The sequence below is a fragment of the Crinia signifera genome, chromosome 1, assembly GCF_055691185.1.
Source record: "Crinia signifera chromosome 1, ASM5569118v1, whole genome shotgun sequence".
Taxonomy (NCBI): Eukaryota; Metazoa; Chordata; class Amphibia; order Anura; family Myobatrachidae; genus Crinia; species Crinia signifera.
Genome location: NC_139217.1, coordinates 471,095,697 through 471,119,174, shown reverse-complemented (window position 1 = coordinate 471,119,174; position 23,478 = coordinate 471,095,697). Strand labels below are relative to the sequence as shown.

General features: G+C 47.5%; 1 protein-coding gene across 3 annotated transcripts in view; it reads left to right on the top strand.

Annotated features, from left to right (window-relative positions):
* RUSC2 (RUN and SH3 domain containing 2) overlaps positions 1-23,478 on the top strand; it is a 64,034-nt gene that overhangs the window by 37,098 nt on the left and 3,458 nt on the right. For all 3 annotated transcript variants that reach the window (XM_083155398.1, XM_083155395.1, XM_083155396.1), the window contains 7 exons: positions 2,256-2,390; positions 2,829-2,905; positions 10,221-10,395; positions 17,190-17,295; positions 17,432-17,478; positions 17,626-18,478; positions 21,583-21,726. In XM_083155398.1, the coding sequence (XP_083011524.1) occupies positions 2,256-2,390; positions 2,829-2,905; positions 10,221-10,395; positions 17,190-17,295; positions 17,432-17,478; positions 17,626-18,478; positions 21,583-21,726 (1,537 nt within the window). The remainder of the gene's footprint in view (positions 1-2,255; positions 2,391-2,828; positions 2,906-10,220; positions 10,396-17,189; positions 17,296-17,431; positions 17,479-17,625; positions 18,479-21,582; positions 21,727-23,478) is intronic.

The window sequence follows — 23,478 nt, the reverse complement described above, 5'->3', positions numbered from 1 at the left end:
TGAATGATGCACAGTTCTGTCCCACAGTGTATGAATGATACGCAGTTATGTCCCACAGTGTATGAATGATACGCAGTGCTATATCCCGCAGTGTATGAATGATACGCAATGCCATATCCCGCAGTGTATGAATGATATGCAGTGCTATATTCCGCAGTGTATGAATGATACGCAGTTATGTCCCACAGTGTATGAATGATACGCACTGCTATATCCCGCAGTGTATGAATGATACGCACTGCTATATCCGGCAGTGTATGAATGATACGCAGTGCTTTATCTGGCAGTGTATGAATGATACACAGTTCTGTCCCGCAGTGTATGAATGATACGCAGTTATGTCCCGCAGTGTATGAATGATACAAAGTGCCATATCCCGCCGTGTATGAATGATACGCAGTTATGTCCTACAGTGTATGAGAATGATACGCAGTGCTATATCCCGCAGTGTATGAATGATACGCAGTGCTATATCCCGTAGTGTATGAATGATACACAGTTCTGTCCCGCAGTGTATGAATGATACGCAGTTATGTCCCGCAGTTTATGAATGATACGCAGTGCCATATCCCGCAGTGTATAAATCATACACAGTTATGTCCCACAGCGTTTGAATGATACGCAGTGCTATATCCCGCAGTGTATGAATGATACGCAGTGCCATATCCCACAGTGTATGAATGACACGCAATGCCATATCCCGCAGTGTATGAATGATACACAGTTATGCACCGCAGTGTATGAATGATACGTAGTGCTATATCCCGCAGTGTATGAATGATATGCAGTTATGTCCCGCAGTGTATGAATGATACGCAGTGCTATATCCCGCAGTGTATGAATGATACACAGTTATGTCCCGCAGTGTATGAATGATACGCAGTGCTATATCCCGCAGTGTAGGAATAATACACAGTTATGTCCCGCAGTGTATGAATGATACGCAGTGCTATATCTGGCAGTGTATGAATGATACGCAGTTATGTACCGCAGTGTATGAATGATATGCAGTTATGTCCCGCAGTGTATGAATGATACGCAGTGCTATATCTGGCAGTGTATGAATGATGCACAGTGCTATACCCCGCAGTGTATGAATGATGCACAGTGCTATATCCCGCAGTGTATGAATGATACGCAGTGCTATATCTGGCAGTGTATGAATGATGCACAGTGCTATATCCCGCAGTGTATGAATGATGCACAGTGCTATATCCCGCAGTGTATGAATGATACGCAGTGCTATATCTGGCAGTGTATGAATGATGCGCAGTGCTATATCCCACAGTGTATGAATGATACGCAGTGCTATATTCCGCAGTGTATGAATGATACGCAGTGCTATATCCCGCATTGTATGAATGATACACAGTTATGTCCCGCAGTGTATGAATGATACGCAGTGCTATATCTGGCAGTGTATGAATGATGCACAGTGCTATATCCCGCAGTGTATGAATGATGCACAGTGCTATATCCCGCAGTGTATGAATGATACGCAGTGCTATATTCCGCAGTGTATGAATGATACGCAGTGCTATATCCCACATTGTATGAATGATACACAGTTATGTCCCGCAGTGTATGAATGATGCACAGTTATGTCCCGCAGTGTATGAATGATACACAGTTATGTCCCGCAGTGTATGAATGATACGCAGTTATGTCCTGCAGTGTATGAATGATACGCAGTTATGTCCCGCAGTGTATGAATGATACGCAGTTATGTCCCGCAGTGTATGAATGATACGTAGTGCTATATCCCGCAGTGTATGAATGATACACAGTTCTGTCCCGCAGTGTATGAATGATACGCAGTTATGTCCCGCAGTGTATGAATGATATGCAGTGCTATATCCCGCAGTGTATGAATGATACACAGTTATGTGCCGCAGTGTATGAATGATACGCAGTGCTATATCCCGCGGTGTATGAATGATACGTAGTGCTATATCTCTCAGTGTATGAATGATACAGTTATGTCCCGCAGTGTATGAATGATACGCAGTTATGTCCCGCAGTGTATGAATGATGCACAGTTATGTCCCGCAGTGTATGAATGATACGCAGTGCTATATCTGGCAGTATATAAATGTCAGCGTGTACAGCTATCGCATGGCGCAGTTATTATCTTACCGGTCTTCTCTGGTTATTTCGGGATGACACTATTATTTAGTGGTGATTTTTGTAGATTTTTGGTATTGTCCCTTGTGAATACGATTTGTTTGGTTGCTGACCCTGATTGTGCTCCGCAGGGAAGCCGTCCGCCATTACCTCCAGCGACTTCTTCCCAGATTACTTCTCTCTGACGGAGCGACCCCCAGCCGAGTTCTGTCTGTCCCCTGATGGCAGCTCGGAATCCGTGTCCATTGATCTCTTGCAGAAGAGGGGTGAGATATTCTGCCATGTCTCGTGTAAGTGGTCACGTCACCGGCATTCAGACAACGCAAAGATTTGATGGGTAGAGACCCAGGAGCCTGGTACACTGCCTGGTAGCATTTACTGAGCCATGAGGCACTTGGTACGTCTTGTGCCTCGTGACTCAATAATCTCTCTAGTTCCCAGTAACAGCCCCTGTACATTACTGACAAATTCCCGCAATGTCTATCGGAGACCGGGATTTAGAGATATTACACCCGATAGATTCCCGATCATCGATGGCTGCCACTCGGTGGTGGTGGTCAGGTTGGGGAATCAGGGAAATGGTGGTAGATGTATGGGGGCCTTAATCTTGGCTGCTGAATGCCGTGACAGGTTCCACCTTGTGTCCACCAGTCAGTGTTACAGCCCCATCAGATTGGCACTCACCGGGTCCTATGTCTCCGCAGGGCTGGTGAAGGCTGTCAATATCGCTGTGGACCTCATCGTGGCTCACTTTGGAACAAGTCGGGACCCTGGAGTAAAGGTTAGTCGGGCATATGTCTGTGATTGTGGGTGTTGTTACATTACGGATGACCCCAGGGCGTCTGATACACAGATACGCTGAAGGCAGCACTAACGTATAGATATATACAGTATATATGGAAGTCACTACCAAACCTCAGTACAAGCAGAGTATATAGATAAATGTGCACCAACAGAGTCTCACAGAGGATCCAAGAGTCCTAAACCCTGGGAAAGTCCACTTGGAATATTTCAGCCTCCTCTAGGCTGCCCCAGTCTCGCATGTGGAATGAACATGGAACAAAGCATAAATATGCTTTGTACGCTGGGAAGAAAGTGGGCGGGCATCTGTGATGTCAGCTGTCCCCCCCCGTCCCCCCCCCCCCCCGTGTCATGGCCCAGCGTTCTCATGGAACGCCCATGAAATTGGCTAATGGGACCGCACGCCTCTCCGCCCCCCTGCCCTCTATTCTGTCCACAGTCTGTTCGCCGTGGGTGCACGCAACCTGCGTATGCGCTTGTGCAGAAATGCGCATGCACAGAATAAGGGCCAAAGTGGAGAACCAACCAATCAACTTGTAACTGTCAGATATCTCGTATAGTGTAAACAATGCAGGTTTGAAGCTTGTTTTGGGCACTCTCCGAGGCTCCCCCCTTCCCCAGTCACAGATGGGTGTCCGAAACCCTTGAAGCGTAATAATAACTATGTGTAATTCTGTAACGCTATCATTTGTCAGCTCAGTTATATTTATCTGTAGACAACAATACGCAGCCAGCCTCGCGTGGGAGTATGCTGAGGGATGTTCCCCTGCAGTACGGTAATGATCCCGCAGGGTTACCAGGCCGGAGCCTATCTGATATTGGGGGTCATTCTAGTCTACACGCAGCACTCTATGTGGTTTAAATGCCGCCCGTCGCTCGTACAGCCGCCCCCTCGCTCGCCACGTTCCCCGCACGGCTGCAAACGGATGTCAATGTCAGCATCGCTCACATTTGTTATATAAATTCAAATAAAAAATGTTGTGTAAAAAAAAGATTATATTCCCTATACAAGGTGACATCACAGGCTGATATGTTGAATAAAAGTATTTTGTTGACAATTTTCACACCCATTTTGACATTCGATTCACCTGGCACTCAAAGGGTTAAGGCCCCAGTAATGATAACGGGGTTGGTGTGCAGAACAGGCTTATTACCATAATACCATAGGTGGTGATTGCTCTGTATACTGCCCCTTAGTAAGACATGCTGATCCATATAGTCCCTCCAGTTCCCAGTAAAATACCAGTAGCCTGTAGTGTCCTGGTCCTAGTGATTGACTCTACCGCCCCCTAGTGGTTCTCATCTGAAGCTACAGTATACAACTTTTCTGTGGGAAACAGACTAGTTGAGTGCACGGTCTGTCCTGAATATTGAATTATATACTGGCAGATGCTCCATCAGTATTGTGATATCATTCAGGTGCGCGAAACAGAGGGATAATAGTGCGTAAGATAAAGCTCATTGTTTCCCCCAGCACACTGAATGATATCAGTTACACCCCGTTCTCACTGCTAGGCATCTTCCCGGGTTTACCAACCCAGTAATTTGCCTTTGAACACAGGTTTTTTTTGCAGTGTGAACGGGTCAACACGGGTCAAGACCCATGTTAAAAGGCAAATTACTGGGTAGAACTGCTTCACCTGGGACTGGGAATTTGCTTTAGCAGTGAGAACGGGGTCCGGTGCTGCAGTCCCTGGCATTAAAATGTAAAGTGTGGCAGTGTGAACACGGCATTACCACATTCAGAGATCTTGGTTCCCTATATATGAGTAAGCCCCAAAGCCATTCGCCAAGGCTTCTCTACTGATATCTTTCAGTGTGTGGGGGATACAGCTGTTTCTCTGCGATCAGTTATTGATCAGCTTAATAAGACAATGCTGAACAGATGCCAACGAGCAGACTCATTACATGCTAGAACCTTCCTGTGGAGAGACGGATTAGTGAGCGGGGAGCCGGTTCCCAGCTGTAATATTAATAATGTGCTCAGTAACCAGGTGTAGAAGGAGCCCGGAGGCATTGATTATCCATACGCCGGTCATCATTGCACACGTACAGTAACCACAATATCAATATATGTTATAGGGCAGCAAATCCAATACCTCTGACTGCGGCCCACTGTGTGCTGTCACTTAGCTGTACTTCCGTATAATACAATTGTAGAATATATAAATATATATATATATACACGTAGCAGGTAGGTACCATCACACAAATGGATCCAAGCACGGAACTGATGGGACTTAGTTCAATTCAAGCAATTTATTGTTCTCAACGTTTCGGGGACTGTCTCAGGAGAAAGAGGACAAACATACATGCCGCTCTGCTTACCTTATGTAGGGAACACCAGCGCTGCATCCGCTGCCCGCCACGCCGTTCATTACGGAGTCCGCCTGGACCGACTCTCGGCAATGCTAGATGACGTCAGCGCACCTCGACAGGTCTGTTGCTAAGCAACACTCGGCGTCTCCTGTGCGACTCTGGCGGGGAGCGTGCGTTTGCAGACCTCTGGGTTCTCCATACAAGGACATACAGAGTACAAAAAATAAAAACATATACACACATATATATACACAAATAAAACAAAAGAATACAGCAATACAAAGATATTAAAATATACTTATACTGCTTTCACATTGCAGAAATGAGTAATGACACGGTATTCTTAAATGGGACTTTAAAACGGGTCTGAGCCTTGAGACCTTTCACATTGCAGGTGAAAACCGTTTTAAAAATCATTTAATACCATTCAAACATTCAACCCGTTTAACCCCCAAGGGACACGTTTCAAGCCATTGAAATAGAGCTGTTCAAACTGCCAAAAAAACGGCTTTAAAACGTGTAGGACTCTGCTTTTTAACCGTGTTGAAATACCGGTTAACTTTAACCGGTAAATCAACTCTGGCACTTTCACATTGCAGCCTTAAACGTTTTAAAATGGAAAAAAACGGCAATATACCGTTTTTAAAGTGCGATGTGAAAGGGGTATAAAATAGGCACCATCCACATAGATATATACAGGAAGGATACATACTATCGGAATGGATGATACGGAGCTTCACATCAAACTATGCCATGCAATTCTGTCATTGAGGCCCCTTGGAGACACAGGGTGAGATTTAATAGGATGAGAGATTCAGAAAGTGAGAGATTTGGTAAGAGAACTCCAGGATTTTTAAAGCGGCAATCATTTACACTGCAAAACCAGTTTGATATTGCAGTGTAAATGATTGCTATGTCATCCTTTCTTTATATTTTACCGACGTCATATAATTATTTACACTACAAAGCGAGATTCGTATGTTAGTACTGCTAGTTAATACTGTTAGTATTTTAAACTTATTGGCATTGTGGGGATACATGTAAATACATGTAACGTAATCCGCTGCGCTCGTCACACTATATGAAATCAACTCCACGCCGACGTGGATAGTGGGGGTATGAAAAGGTCGGAAGACGCATTCCGCCGCTGCTGGCGAGGCTCGCTGTGCTCGCCACACTTCGGGGTGGCATGGATAGGGGGGGTGCCTAAAACCTCATTCTATGTCATACAGTGATATTATTGTATAGCTAATGTAATGGCATCATACACCCTATAAAATCGCATGCAATTGAATGTGATTTTGCGGGAGGTGCGATGCGATCCCCTGGAGCTAAGAGAGCAGTGAATAAATTACATAGGAAAATCGCATTGAATCGCATGGCCCTTAAAATGGCCGATGCGATGCGATTTTCCTAAGTTACCATACGTATGCAAATTGGGCACCCGGCTACTACATAAGTACCTAGGGAGGGAGAAAATGCTCTGCTCCAGGACTTCCCTGGTAATGTAGGATTGCCTTCACCTGTGGGGAGCTGGGTAATTGATGAGAAAGGTGTCACCACAGGTGATGGCAATCATACATTACCAGGGAAGCCCAGGAACAGAGCATTGTGTCCTCCTGGAGAGGGGCATGCTGGGAGGTATGGATAATGTAGGATTGCCAGCACCTGTGGGGAGCTAGGTAACTGATAAGAAAGGTGTCACCACAGGTGCTGGCAATCCTACATTACCAGGGAAGCCCAGGAACAGAGCAATGTGTCCTCCTGGAGAGGGGCATGCTGGGAGGTATGGATAATGTAGGATTGCCAGCACCTGTGGGGAGCTAGGTAACTGATAAGAAAGGTGTCACCACAGGTGCTGGCAATCTTACATTACCAGGGAAGCCCAGGAGCAGAGCATTGTGTCCTCCTGGAGAGGGGCATGCTGGGAGGTATGGATAATGTAGGATTGCCAGCACCTGTGGGGAGCTAGGTAACTGATAAGAAAGGTGTCACCACAGGTGCTGGCAATCTTACATTACCAGGGAAGCCCAGGAGCAGAGCATTGTGTCCTCCTGTAGAGGGGCATGCTGGGAGGTATGGATAATGTATGATTGCCAGCACCTGTGGGGAGCTAGGTAACTGATAAGAACGGTGTCACCACAGGTGCTGGCAATCACACATTACCAGGGAAGCCCAGGAGCAGAGCATCGTGTCCTCCTGGACAGGGGCATGCTGGGAGGTATGGATAATGTATGATTGCCAGCACCTGTGGGGAGCTAGGTAACTGATAAGAACGGTGTCACCACAGGTGCTGGCAATCATACATTACCAGGGAAGCCCAGGAACAGAGCACTGTGTACTCCTGGAGAGGGGCATGCTGGGAGGTATGGATAATGTAGGATTGCCAGCACCTGTGGGGAGCTAGGTAACTGATAAGAAAGGTGTCACCACAGGTGCTGGCAATCACACATTACCAGGGAAGCCCAGGAACAGAGCATTGTTTCCTCCTGGAGAGGGGCATGCTGGGAGTTATGGATAATGTATGATTGCCAGCACCTGTGGGGAGCTAGGTAACTGATAAGAAAGGTGTCACCACAGGTGCTGGCAATCCTACATTACCAGGGAAGCCCAGGAACAGAGCAATGTGTCCTCCTGGAGAGGGGCATGCTGGGAGGTATGGATAATGTAGGATTGCCAGCACCTGTGGGGAGCTAGGTAACTGATAAGAAAGGTGTCACCACAGGTGCTGGCAATCTTACATTACCAGGGAAGCCCAGGAGCAGAGCATTGTGTCCTCCTGTAGAGGGGCATGCTGGGAGGTATGGATAATGTATGATTGCCAGCACCTGTGGGGAGCTAGGTAACTGATAAGAAAGGTGTCACCACAGGTGCTGGCAATCATACATTACCAGGGAAGCCCAGGAGCAGAGCATTGTGTCCTCCTGGAGAGGGGCATGCTGGGAGGTATGGATAATGTAGGATTGCCAGCACCTGTGGGGAGCTAGGTAACTGATAAGAACGGTGTCACCACAGGTGCTGGCAATCACACATTACCAGGGAAGCCCAGGAGCAGAGCATCGTGTCCTCCTGGACAGGGGCATGCTGGGAGGTATGGATAATGTATGATTGCCAGCACCTGTGGGGAGCTAGGTAACTGATAAGAACGGTGTCACCACAGGTGCTGGCAATCATACATTACCAGGGAAGTCCAGGAACAGAGAATTGTGTCCTCCTGGAGAGGGGTATGCTGGGAGGTATGGATAATGTATGATTGCCAGCACCTGTGGGGAGCTAGGTAACTGATAAGAAAGGTGTCACCACAGGTGCTGGCAATCATACATTACCAGGGAAGTCCAGGAACAGAGCATTGTGTCCTCCTGGAGAGGGGTATGCTGGGAGGTATGGATAATGTATGATTGCCAGCACCTGTGGGGAGCTAGGTAACTGATAAGAAAGGTGTCACCACAGGTGCTGGCAATCCTACATTACCGGGGAAGCCCAGGAGCAGAGTATTGTCTCCCTGAAGGAGAGGGTTAGGTAGGCAACCATGACATATATGTATATCATACACATATATATGGAATTGGCAATCAGGCGTCATGGATTTGATAATGCAGAGAAAAGCGTTTATTCATGTTTCAGGCTACATGCCCATCTTCAGGGAAGTTCCCTGAGGACTGGCTTGTCCCCTGTGGGGAGCTAGGATTGATAAGAAAGGTGTCACCATAGGTGATTTTATTTATTTATTAACAGTTTCTTATATAGCGCAGCATATTCTGTTGCCCTTTACAAAGGGGACAGTGATACAACAAACAGTATTTCCAGACAGTCAAAATGTAGGAGGGCCCTGCTCGCAAGCTTACAATCTATAGGGAAATAGGCATTGATACATAAGGATAGATACTGTATTCTTTATTGCATCGATTCCACCAGAATGCAAGGTTCTATGACTGGTTCTGGAATTTGATAAGCTTACCTAAAGAGATGAGTTTTCAGGGAACGCTTATAGGTTTGGAGACTGGAGGAGAGTCTTATTGTGCTTGGGGGGGCATTCCACAGAGTGGGTGCAGCCCGTAGAAAGTCCTGCAGTCGGGAATGGGAGCGAGTAATGAGTGTGGATGAGAGACGCAGATCTTGGGAGGAGCGTAGAGGGCGGGTTGGATGATACTTTGAGATAAGAGAATATATGTATGTTGGTGTAGTTTGGTTTATGGCTTTGTGTGTAAGTAAAAGAATTTTGTGTTTAGTGGTTTTTTGGAGGGACTCGGTCCTGCGCTCCTACTCCGGCTGCCTGTAGATTATCACCAAGGTCACCCTCAGACCTCAAGGTTTGATGGGAAAGTGTAAAATTGGTGTGACAATTGAGATGGGTGCCAGGGGTTGAAAGTATAACAGGGTTTATTGATAAATAACCATAAAAAAGAGTGTTCATAAAAACATATACGAAGCATAAAATATGTACAATCACTTCTACAGAGGTCTTCTTACCCCTAAGGGTATTTGGAGCCAGCAAGGATGGGATATGGCAGGATGCAGTCCAGATAGTGCTCCCTGCTGGAGGCTCCAAATACCTTAACACTGGGCTGTATCGAGAACCTGAACTAGATCCCAGCCCAGTGCTAAGGTATCCCATCCTGGGATATGGCAATCATACATTACCAGGGAAGGCCAGGAACAGAGTATTGTCTCCCTGAAGGAGAGGGTCAGGTAGGCAAGTATGATATATATATATATATATATATATATATATACACACAGGGATTTGATAATGCAGATAAAAGCGTTTATTCCGACATGTTTCGGGCTACATGCCAGTCCTCCGGGAAGTTCCCTGAGGACTGGCTTGTCCCCTGTAGGTGGAGCATCCCCAGCACAGACATTATTGTGTGCAGTTCTTCCTTACATGTGTCATGTGTGCAGTTCTTCCTTACATGTGTCATGTGTGCAGTATGACCAATATTATAAATATCCGTGTCCCTGTCATGTGTGCACAGGCCAAGCTGGGCAACAGCTCCGTCAGCCCCAATATCGGCCACCTGATCCTGAAGTACCTGTGTCCGGCCATCAGGGACATCCTGAGGGATGGACTGAAGCCCTGGGTCCTGGATGTCATTATTGGGCAGAGGAGGAACATGCCGTGGACTGTGGTGGAGGCATCTACGCAGCTGGGTAACCTCATGCCTCAATGTTCTCATACTCCCATCATCTTCACAGACAATCCCATCATCTTCACAGACACTCCCATCATCTTCACCGGCACTCCCATCATCTTCACCAGCACACCCATCATCTTCACAGACACTCCAATCATCTTCACAGACACTCCCATCATTGTCATAGACACTCCCATCATTGTCACAGTCTCTCCCATCATTGTCACAGTCTCTCCCATCATTGTCACAGTCTCTCCCATCATTGTCACAGACACTCCCATCACTGTCACAGACACTCCCATCACTGTCACAGACTCTCCCATCATTGTCACAGATTCTCCCATCATTGTCACAGACTCTCCCATCATTGTCACAGACACTCCCATCATTGTCACAGACACTCCCATCATTGTCACAGACTCTCCCATCATTGTTACAGACTCTCCCATCATTGTCACAGACACTCCCATCATTGTCACAGACACTCCCATCATTGTCACAGACTCTCCCATCATTGTCACAGACTCTCCCATCATTGTCACAGACACTCCCATCATTGTCACAGACACTCCCATCATTGTCACAGACTCTCCCATCATTGTCACAGACTCTCCCATCATTGTCACAGACACTCCCATCATTGTCACAGACACTCCCATCATTGTCACAGATTCTCCCATCATTGTCACAGACTCTCCCATCATTGTCACAGACACTCCCATCATTGTCACAGACTCTCCCATCATTGTTACAGACTCTCCCATCATTGTCACACACTCCCATCATTGTCACAGACTCTCCCATCATTGTTACAGACACTCCCATCATTGTCACAGACACTCCCATCATTGTTACAGACACTCCCATCATTGTCACAGACTCTCCCATCATTGTCACAGACACTCCCATCATTGTCACAGATTCTCCCATCATTGTTACAGACACTCCCATCATTGTTACAGACACTCCCATCATTGTTACAGACACTCCCATCATTGTTACAGACACTCCCATCATTGTCACAGACACTCCCATCATTGTTACAGACACTCCCATCATTGTTACAGACACTCCCATCATTGTTACAGACACTCCCATCATTGTCACAGACACTCCCATCATTGTCACAGACTCTCCCATCATTGTCACAGACACTCCCATCATCTTCACCGGCACACCCATCATTGTCACAGACACTCCCATCATTGTCACAGACTATCCCATCATTGTCACAGACACTCCCATCATTGTCACAGACACTCCCATCATTGTCACAGACTCTCCCATCATTGTCACAGACACTCCCATCATTGTCACAGACACTCCCATCATTGTTACAGACACTCCCATCATTGTTACAGACACTCCCATCATTGTCACAGACACTCCCATCATTGTTACAGACACTCCCATCATTGTTACAGACACTCCCATCATTGTTACAGACACTCCCATCATTGTCACAGACACTCCCATCATTGTCACAGACACTCCCATCATTGTCACAGACACTCCCATCATCTTCACCGGCACACCCATCATTGTCACAGACACTCCCATCATTGTCACAGACTCTCCCATCATTGTCACAGACACATCCATCACTGTCACAGACACTCCCATCATTGTCACAGACACTCCCATCATTGTCACAGACTCTCCCATCATTGTTACAGACACTCCCATCATTGTCACAGACACTCCCATCATCTTCACCGGCACACCCATCATTGTCACAGACACTCCCATCATTGTCACAGACTCTCCCATCATTGTCACATACACTCCCATCATTGTTACAGACACTCCCATCATTGTCACAGACTCTCCCATCATTGTCACAGACACTCCCATCATTGTCACAGACACTCCCATCATCTTCACCGGCACACCCATCATTGTCACAGACACTCCCATCATTGTCACAGACTCTCCCATCATTGTCACATACACTCCCATCATTGTTACAGACACTCCCATCATTGTCACAGACTCTCCCATCATTGTCACAGACACTCCCATCATTGTCACAGACTCTCCCATCATCTTCACCGGCACACCCATCATTGTCACAGACACTCCCATCATTGTCACAGACACTCCCATCATTGTTACAGACACTCCCATCATTGTCACAGACACTCCCATCATTGTCACAGACTCTCCCATCATTGTCACAGACTCTCCCATCAATGTCACAGACTCTCCCATCATTGTCACAGACTCTCCCATCATTGTCACAGACACTCCCATCATTGTCACAGACTCTCCCATCATTGTCACAGACTCTCCCATCATTGTCACAGACTCTCCCATCATTGTCACAGACTCTCCCATCATATTCACAGACACTCCCATCATTGTCACAGACACTCCCATCATTGTCACAGACTCTCCCATCATTGTCACAGACACTCCCATCATTGTCACAGACACTCCCATCATTGTTACAGACACTCCCATCATTGTTACAGACACTCCCATCATTGTCACAGACACTCCCATCATTGTTACAGACACTCCCATCATTGTTACAGACACTCCCATCATTGTCACAGACTCTCCCATCATTGTCACAGACACATCCATCACTGTCACAGACACTCCCATCATTGTCACAGACACTCCCATCATTGTCACAGACTCTCCCATTATTGTCACAGACTCTCCCATCATTGTCACAGACTCTCCCATCATTGTCACAGACACTCCCATCATTGTCACAGACACTCCCATTATTGTCACAGACACTCCCATCATTGTCACAGACTCTCCCATCATTGTCACAGACTCTCCCATCATTGTCACCGACTCTCCCATCATTGTCACAGACACTCCCATCATTGTCACAGACACTCCCATCATTGTTACAGACACTCCCATCATTGTCACAGACACTCCCATCATTGTCACAGACACTCCCATCATTGTCACAGACTCTCCCATCATTGTCACAGACACTCCCATCATTGTCACAGACTCTCCCATCATTGTCACAGACTCTCCCATCATTGTCACAGACTCTCCCATCATTGTCACAGACACTCCCATCATTGTCACAGACTCTCCCATCATTGTCACATACACTCCCATCATTGTCACAGACTCTCCCATCAATGTCACAGACTCTCCCATCATTGTCACAGACACTCCCATCATTGTCACAGATTCTCCCATCATTGTTACAGACACTCCCATCATTGTCACAGACTCTCCCATCATTGTCACAGACTCTCCCATCATTGTCACAGACACTCCCATCATCTTCACAGACACTCCCATCATTGTTACAGACACTCCCATCATTGTCACAGACTCTCCCATCATTGTCACAGACACTCCCATCATTGTCACAGACTCTCCCATCATTATCACAGACTCTCCCATCATCTTCATAGACACTCCCATCCTTGTCACAGACTCTCCCATCATTGTTACAGACACTCCCATCATTGTCACAGACACTCCCATCATTGTCACAGACACTCACATCATTGTCACAGACTCTCCCATCATTGTCGCAGACACTCCCATCATTGTCACAGACTCTCCCATCATTGTCACAGACACTCCCATCATTGTCACAGACTCTCACATCATTGTCACAGACTCTCCCATCATTATCACAGACTCTCCCATCATCTTCATAGACACTCCCATCCTTGTCACAGACTCTCCCATCATTGTTACAGACACTCCCATCATTGTCACAGACACTCCCATCATCTTCACAGACACTCACATCATTGTCACAGACTCTCCCATCATTGTCGCAGACACATCTATCATCTTCATCGACACTCCCATCATTATCATAGATACTCCCATCATCTTCATAGACACTCCCATCCTTGTCACAGGCACACCCATCATCTTCAGAGACACTTCCATCATTGTCATAGGCACTGCTGTCATCTTTGCTGACACTCCCATCATTGTCACAGGCACCCCCATCATTATCATAGCTTCCAGAAGATTAAAGGGACATTACCATTAGAATCGTGTCACATTATGGGGGAAATTTACCAATATGAAAAACCTAGTTTTTCGTATTGGTATTTTCCCTACGACTGCATACGACTGTTTAAGTCGTATGCAAACTCGTGTTCCGGAGGGTCAGTTACAAAGCAGTCAGATACGACTGCTTTGTAACCCTCCGATGGTGTAGCCATCCGTATTAGCGGCCGTATATACGGCCGCTAATACAAATTATTTCTAGCAGTCTGCACGGATCAGTCAGATCCGTGCAGGCTTTAGTGTAAAAAAAAATAGAAAAATAAATAAATAAAAAAAAAACCCGGCGTGGGGTCCCCCCCCACAGCTGTAACCAGCACCAGGCTGAAGGAGCCGGGGCCGGTAATTAAAAATCAGGGAACCCGACAAATAGGGGTTCCCCGATTTTTAACAACCAGCCCCAGGCTCCAGGTCCGGGGCTGGTTCCCAAAATACGGGGGACAAAATGAGTAGGGGTCCCCCGTATTTTAAGAACCAGCCCCAGGCAAAACCAGCCAGCAGGGTAATCTCACAGCCGGGGGACACTTATAATATAAGGTCCCGCGGCCAAAACATTCTCCCTACCGACCAGTCAGCCTGGCCAGGGGCCCTGGGGGAGTGGGGACCCCCCCAATGAAGGGGTCCCCCCCCTCCAGGACTTACCTGACCAGGCTGAAGCCTGGTGCTGTCCTCGATGCCCCTGGGCGGTGGGCATCGAGCTGATAAATGGTGTAAAATTTAGATAAAACTATTGTTTTTTACTGTGGCACTACAAGTGCCAGCAAGCCTCCCCAGCAAGCTGGGACTTGGAGAACCACAAGTCCCAGCCTGCTGGGCATTAAAGGGCCCGCTGGCACTTGTAGTTCCACAGTTAAAAAAATAGTGCACAAAACACACTGACACACTTTTAAAATAAAACTTTAATACACACATTACACACATACTAATACTTACCTATCTTCTTCCCGTAGGTAGCCCTGGTCCTGATGTCCTCCGGTCCTGTGTCGGCGTTCCTCTTCATGTCGACGTCCTTCTTGAAGTCGACGTCCCTGTCGGCGATGGCGTCCGGTGTCCGGGTCCGACGAAATCCATTGAGGAAGCTGTGGAAGGAAACCATACTCACCTGTCCCAGCGCGACGTAGTCCAGGTAAGGGTCTTTGCAAAAAAACAAACCGACACCCGAATCCAGCCGGACAGAGAGACGCACAATCAGGAGCCGCTAGGCCGCAAGGCGGCCAATAGCGGCATTCGGGAGGCGGAGCCGCACGATGTAAACAAACACCGTGCGTCTCCGTGTCCGCTTGGTTTCGGGCTGTCGGTTTGTTTTTTTGCAAAGACCCTTACCTGGACTACGTCGCGCTGGGACAGGTGAGTATGGTTTCCTTCCACAGCTTCCTCCATGGATTTCGTCGGACCCGGACACCGGACGCCATCGCCGACAGGGACGTCGACTTCAAGAAGGACGTCGACATGAAGAGGAACGCCGACACAGGACCGGAGGACATCAGGACCAGGGCTACCTACGGGAAGAAGATAGGTAAGTATTAGTATGTGTGGGCTTTGTATGTATTAAAGTTTTATTTTAAAAGTGTGTCAGTGTGTTTTGTGCACTATTTTTTTAACTGTGGAACTACAAGTGCTAGCGGGCCCTTTAATGCCCAGCAGGCTGGGACTTGTGGTTCTCCAAGTCCCAGCTTGCTGGGGAGGCTTGCTGGCACTTGTAGTGCCACAGTAAAAAACAATAGTTTTATCTATTTTTTACACCATTTATCAGCTCGATGCCCACCGCCCAGGGGCATCGAGGACAGCACCAGGCTTCAGCCTGGTCAGGTAAGTCCTGGAGGGGGGGACCCCTTCATTGGGGGGGTCCCCACTCCCCCAGGGCCCCTGGCCAGGCTGACTGGTCGGTAGGGAGAATGTTTTGGCCGCGGGACCTTATATTATAAGTGTCACCCGGCTGTGACATTACCCTGCTGGCTGGTTTTGCCTGGGGCTGGTTCTTAAAATACGGGGGACCCCTACTCATTTTGTCCCCCGTATTTTGGGAACCAGCCCCGGACCTGGAGCCTGGGGCTGGTTGTTAAAAATCGGGGAACCCCTATTTGTCGGGTTCCCTGATTTTTAATTACCGGCCCCGGCTCCTTCAGCCTGGTGCTGGTTTCGGCTGTGGGGGGGACCCCACGCCGTTTTTTTTTTTAATATTTAATTTTTTTTCTATTTTTTTACACTGCAGCCTGCACGGATCTGACTGATCCGTGCAGGCTAAAACGCAAATAGAACAGGAAAATGGTGTTCTATTTTCCTGTCGTATTTGCGTGGGTGTTTCACACCACTTAGCAGCCGTATTATCCATACGGCTGCTTAGTAAATCAGAAACCACCATTCTTTTGAATGGTGATTTCTGTCGTATCCTATCGATGGTGTAGGGCATTCGTATTTGTAACTACAAATACGAATGTCCCATCTTTAGGACTACGAATTGTTGTATTTTTGGGATTGTAAATCCCGAAAATACAAATTCGTAAAAAAAAGGTGTATTTCTCCCTACGAATACACCTTTTTTCTACGAATCCATTTTGGTAAATGTCCCCCTAAGTGTCCGTTGAATCCTAATCTATGGTCCTGTGAAACTCTCGGTAGCTAGTGGCAGATAGGCAATGGCCTCTACAGATGCCGTTGCCTGTCGCAGCTTATGGGCTTCATAATGCCGGGTTCCCCTGACATTTAGGTGGCATGTTGGCCAGGTCTGGGCTCGTTGAGTATGCCAGAAGAGTGAAGGGATAGAACTCATCTAGAACATTTCTTCTTACATTCCAGGTCCTTCCACCAAACTGCTGCACTTCTTATGCCAGAAGGTTAACCAGTACTCCGAGCTGTCCAATCACAGCCTGCGCTTCAACGCCTTCATCTTTGGCCTTCTTAAGTGAGTGTCTTCCAACTGCTTCACAAACCCCTTAGTTGCCACTGGTTACAAAGTGTTTCCTCTTAACACATAGATAGACCTGAGATTTCCCTTAAACTGACTGTTTGACGTATTCTGTATTTCTTGTGTTTTCCAGCATCCGTTCCGTTGAGTTCTGGTTCAACCACCTCTACAACCATGAAGGTAGGTAACGTATAGGAGTCTTGTACACATATTTACGGAGCTATATCCTTGTTTGTAAACATTTAATGAATCTCGCTACCCGTACGTCACTCTATTCTACTTCAGATAAGTGTGGAACTATCTAACCCCTGATTGTTTCCTCCTCAGACATCATCTGGGCTCACTACGATATGGTTGGCTTCTTGTCTGTATCACATGGCGTTTGCCAACCTCTCTTTGAAGAGCTCCTTCTCCTCCTCCAGCCTCTATCTCTTCTACCTTTCGACTTGGACCTTCTCTTTGAGCACCACCTGGTCCAAATGAGTCGGGAGCAGCAGCAACAGAAGGAGATGCTCCGGGTGAAGCAAGACCTGCTGCAGTCTGTTCACTCCACCATCCAGCTCATGAGAAGCCGCGAGGAGGAGGACGACCAGGGGAGCCAGGAGAAAGAAAGCTGTGAAAGGTCATCATTAGAGGTGTCGAACATTGAGAGGCCAACCGGGGAGGGAGCCGCAGCGGTGGAAATGGACGAAGAGCAAAAGAAAGAGCATACGATGGAAGTGAAACGAGACAAGCAGGCCGGGTGGTGGTACCAACTGATGCAGAGTTCCCAGGTCTACATAGAGAACTCATCCGACAGGGCCAAATTCATGCGGCAGGATAGGAGGAGGCCAGGTAACGGTGGCACACCTAAGAAAGCACCGCCACCCAGAGAGGGGGTCATAGATGGAGCAGAGGCCTGTCCCAGCCTGGAAGGGATGGTGGAGGATAAGACATCTAAGAAAGAGACGGCAGACAGTGCACAAAAAGAGCGGAAGTCATGGATGGGGAGTCCCCCGGAGTCTGTGCTAAATGAACTTAAACGTGGACAAGAGAAGGAGAAAGGGGGCACACAGAATGCCACACAGGAAGGTGTCCACGAGAGTGCAGGAAGAGAGAGCGCGCAAAGCAGCCCGGCCAGGAAATGGGGACACTTGTTCGGGTCAAGGAGACCTCTGGGGGAGTCCAAGCAGAATAACAGGTGAGGCTGGTGGTGTGCACCCTTTCTTCATATTTTATTTTTAACCACTGCTGCCACTACTGGTTCATGGCTTGCAGTGTACTTACTGGTAGGGAGGCGGAGACGCTTGTTCTTCAGAGCCGTGGCGTTTGTGTGTGGTTGACGGATGCAGCACTGTACAAGCACAATCAGTGTGTGTCCATCAGTCCATGCAATCCCGCTGCCCCTACTGCAGCTGTAGCCACACAGACTCTTTAGAACAAGTAGCTCAGCCTCCCTCCTGCCTCCCAGTAACTACACTGGGGACCAGAACCAGTAAGTACACTGTGGGCCCCGAACCAGTAAGTACATTCCTGGGACCTAAACCAGTAAGTACAGTAAGTACATTGCTGGGACCTGAACTAGTAAGTACACTGCCGGGACCCTAATCAGTAAGTACACTGGGCCCCGAACCAATAAGTACACTGTGGGCCCCGAACCTGACACGGCAGCAGTGATTTCAAATAAAGAAATTAATAGAAAAAACGGTACTTATGTATTATCTGGGCTCCAATGTTAAATACACCCCATTTTTTCATACCCCTACTATCCAACTACGCATGGAGTTGATTTTATATAGTGTGGTGAGCGCAGCGAGCCACCGTGCCCGAAGCGTGGCGAGAGCTGCGAGCCCCGCGAGGGGACGCGGTCTCATAAGAAAAACGGGAGCCCAGATATTACATAAGTACCGAAAAAACTAATAATGCATTTTAGAGGGTGCAGTGATATTTCCTTTGGGGCCCCCACAAGCCACCAATCCCCATAACAGCTTCACCCTGTATAATAAGAGGGTTCAGCCATGTCTGTCTATGACCCCTCCTATCCATCCTGCCTCCACCCCCATCCTGTGCTGTAGTCAAGTAATGTCTCTCCTGCTCGCTCCTTCTCTCTGCCTGACAGTGTCTCTTTTTCTAATTCATTCTCTTTTTCCACTAAAATTCCTCCCCTCTTTCTCTACAACTCGCCCGTTCTCACTCTCCCTGACACTGTCTCTCTTTCATTCTCTTTTTTTCCATTAAACCCCCCTCTCTATCTCTCTAATTCACTCCCTCTCTCTCCCCGACACACTATCTCCCTGACTCTCTCATCCTGACACTGTGGGTAGGTTTAATAGGATGAGAGATTCAGAAAGTGAGAGATTTGGGAAGAAATCTCCAGGTTTTTTAAAGTGGCAATCATTTACACTGCAAAAGCAGTTTGAATTTGCAGTGTAAATGATTGCCGCTTTAAAAAAACCTGGAGATTTCTTCCCAAATCTCTCACTTTCTGAATCTCTCATCCTATCAAATCTCACCCTGTCTCTCTTTCATTCCCCTTTTTTACATGAAACCCCTCAACTCTCTCTCTCTAACTCGCTCCTTCTCCCTTTCTCTCCCCAACACACTATCTCCCTGACACTTTCTCTCCCCGACACACTATCTCCCTGAAACTTTCTCTTCTGACACACTATCTCCCTGACACTTTCTCTCTCTAACACACTTTCTCTCCCTGACACTTTCTCTCCCTGACACTTTCTCTCCCTGACACTTTCTCTCCCTGACACTTTCTCTCTCTGACACACTTTCTCTCCCTGACACACTATCTCCCTGACACTTTCTCTCCCTTACACACTATCTTCCTGACACTTTCTCTCCCTAAAACACTATCTCCCTGACACTTTCTCTCCCTGACACTTTATCTCCCTGACACTTTCTCTCCCTGACACTTTCTCTCTCTGACACACTTTCTCTCCCTGACACACTATCTCCCTGACACTTTCTCTCCCTTACACACTATCTTCCTGACACTTTCACTCCCTGACACACTATCTCCCTGACACACTATCTCCCTGACACTTTCTGTCCCCGACACACTATCTCCCTGACACACCATCTCCATGACACTTTCTCTCCCTGACACACTAACTCCCTGACACTTTCTCTCCCTGACACTTTCTCTCCCTAAAACACTATCTCCCTGACACTTTCTCTCCCTGACACTTTCTCTTCCTGACACTTTCTCTCCCTGACACTTTCCATCCCTGACACGCTATCTCCGACACTTTCTCTCCCCGACACACGATCTCCCTGACACTTTCTCTCCCTGACACTCTCTCTCTTTCTCTCATTCCCTCTTTTTCCACAAAACCTCTCTCCGTCTCTCTCTCTCTGTCTCACTCCTTTCTCATTCTCTCTCCCCTCCCCCTGAGACCCTCTTTCTCTCTCTCTTCCCCCTCTTTCTCCTGCCCCTATGGGGTATTGTAGTAACAAAGGCTGTAGTATCTGGAGTCGCCCTTTCGTGATTTGCAATGGGACTAGAAAGTTCTAGTTACACCCCTGGGTGAGGCTGTGTGAATAAGAGGACATATGCATCACCATTTGGAGAGAGATAAACTACCAAACAACCAGCTCGTAACTGACATTTTTCAGACATAGCAGTTAAGTGCTGAATGGCTGGTACTTTATCTCTCTCCATGCAATGGCGCATATGCCCCATGATGAGAGCAAGGTAACCTACTTTTAAAGTCTCCTCTCTGGGAAAAGCCCAGAGAGGAGACTGTCAGCAGCACTTCGGGGGGCGGGGCCTGATATAGATGTCATCAAGCCCCTCTCCAAGTATGGAAAATCCTGCAATTCGCTGGCCTTCGATGAGGGGGCGGCGATTTCAAGGAGGGTAGGCAACCCTGGGTGAGAGGGATTATGGGATGTCCACATGTAGGTGACAGATTTGTTTTTCTTCTTCCATTGAATACGTGCTGTAATTAGTATATTGTTACCCAGAGTACTAATTGCTGTCGCTGTCACGCCCGCTGTCCCTTATTTCCCGGTACACAGCGTAGGCCCATCACCCTTCATTGCTACGGGCAACACCCAATCTTCAATGGAACTCCCATTCTAGTAAATTTACCCCTAAGTCTCATTTTACAGACTGAGCTACATAAAAATGATAACTTCAGTCTGATTGATTTGCCCACTTTATCTCTCTCCAAGGATTAATACATTCCCCCCATTGCATGAAGCATTGTAGTGGCAAGGTTGGCTGATGATTGGGTCCCTGTGGGTATAGTCCTCAGCCCGGTGACTCACCCGCTTCTCTCTGTGCCGCAGGCTGCCCTCAGGCTGGCTGAGCTTGGACAAGTCTGTGTTCCAGATGGTGGCTCAGACAGTGAGCACAGGAATCTGGGGGGACGCTGCTGCTGCTGCTGAGAAGGAAGAGACAGTGCCGGCCTCTCCGTGTACACAGGATCCTCGGTAAGTAGCACCTGGACCGCGTCTGATAGTAATTATTATGTTACATTGTATACAATCAGACTTCTGATAATAAAGACTTCAGTATGTGTGTGTGTGTGTGTGTGTACAGAGCATCCGAAAAGTATTCACAGCGCTTCACTATTTCCACATTTTATTATGCCAAAAATGGAATAAATTCATTTCTTTCCTCAAAATGCTGCACACAACACCCCATAATAACAAGGTGAAAAAAGTTTTTGGGAGATTTTTACAAATGTATTAATAATAAAAAAAAAACTAAGAAATCACATGTACATAAGTATTCACAGCCTTTGCTCAATACTTTGTTGATGCACCTTTGGCAGCAATTACAGCCTCAAGTCTTTGTGAATATAGTGACACCAGCATCTTTCAGGGGGGAAAATGAATTCATTCCACTTTGGAATAAGGCTGTAATGTAACAACATGTATAGTAAGGTTGTGCTGTGAATATATATACACCCATGCTGGGTACACACCACAATGATTTGGCCTCACTTCGACCGATTGTATGTAAATTGGGCATGTTTTCGATCGGATCTGATGTGTGTCCCCGCCAATCGTTTGGTCATTTCGGAGATCCTACCTGCTACAGTCAGGGTTTGTCAAAGATCGTGTGCTCCATATATACCCTACATAGGATAGAGAGGAGAGAGAGATCCAAATTCTGTTGAAGATGAATAGTCATTAGTTGCCATGACAATGATCGACATATGAAAAGGGTGACGTGGAGTCCAATTGGGAACAGTATTGCATGCCTAGTGGCATAAGACACCTTTCCTGAAGCATGCTGGGCAGACGCAGTAGACTAATTTGGGGTCCACATGCTAAAACCTACAAATCGCCAACAAAAAAAACATAAAAATCATCTCAACCTTTTGTGTCGACCATTTATATATTAAACTTGCGTCAACCTTTTTTCTATGTCTATTTTGTCCATGTCATTCCTTTGGGATCGACCTAGACACTGCCAACCCTTTATACCATAACCGGGAGGAAAAGGGTGGAGAGAGGTGGAGAGAGAAAAAAGGGGACAGAGGAAAGGAGAGAGAAGGAGGAGGAAGAGGTGGAGAGGGAGAAAGAAAGAGGAAGCGGGGAAAGAGGAGAGAGGCGGGAAGGGAGAGGTGGGGAGAGGTAGGAAAGAGGAAGCGGGGAAAGAGGAGAGAGGCGGGAAGGGAGAGGTGGGGAGAGGTAGGAAAGAGGAGGGAGAGAAAGAGGAAGCGAGGAAAGGAGAGAGAAGGGGGAGGAGAGGGAGAGAAAGAGGAAGTGGGGAAAGACAAGAGAGGCGGGAAGGGAGAGGTGGAGAGGTAGGAAAGAGGAGAGAGAGAAAGAGGAAGCGAGGAAAGGAGAGAGAAGGGGGGAGGAGAGGGAGAGAAAGAGGAAGTGGGGAAAGACAACGCCACGCTTCGGGCTCGCTGTGCTCGCCACACTAAAGTCAACTCCACGCCAACGTGGATAGTGGGGGTATGAAAAGGTCGGAGGACGCGTACCGCCGCCCCTCGCGGGCTCGCTGCTCTCGCCATGCTTCTAGTTCACGTTCATACTGTTGGGGTGGCGTGGGGGTGCATTTAACATTGTAACCACCCATTAGGGTGCTAACATCGTATAGGGGGCTTACATCGCATCGCAGTGCATCGGGTGTATGGCATGCGATGCAATGCGATCAAAAATCGTGCAACTAAATATCGGGGGCGCCGTGATAATACACAACTACCGGAAAGAGGAGGGAGAGAA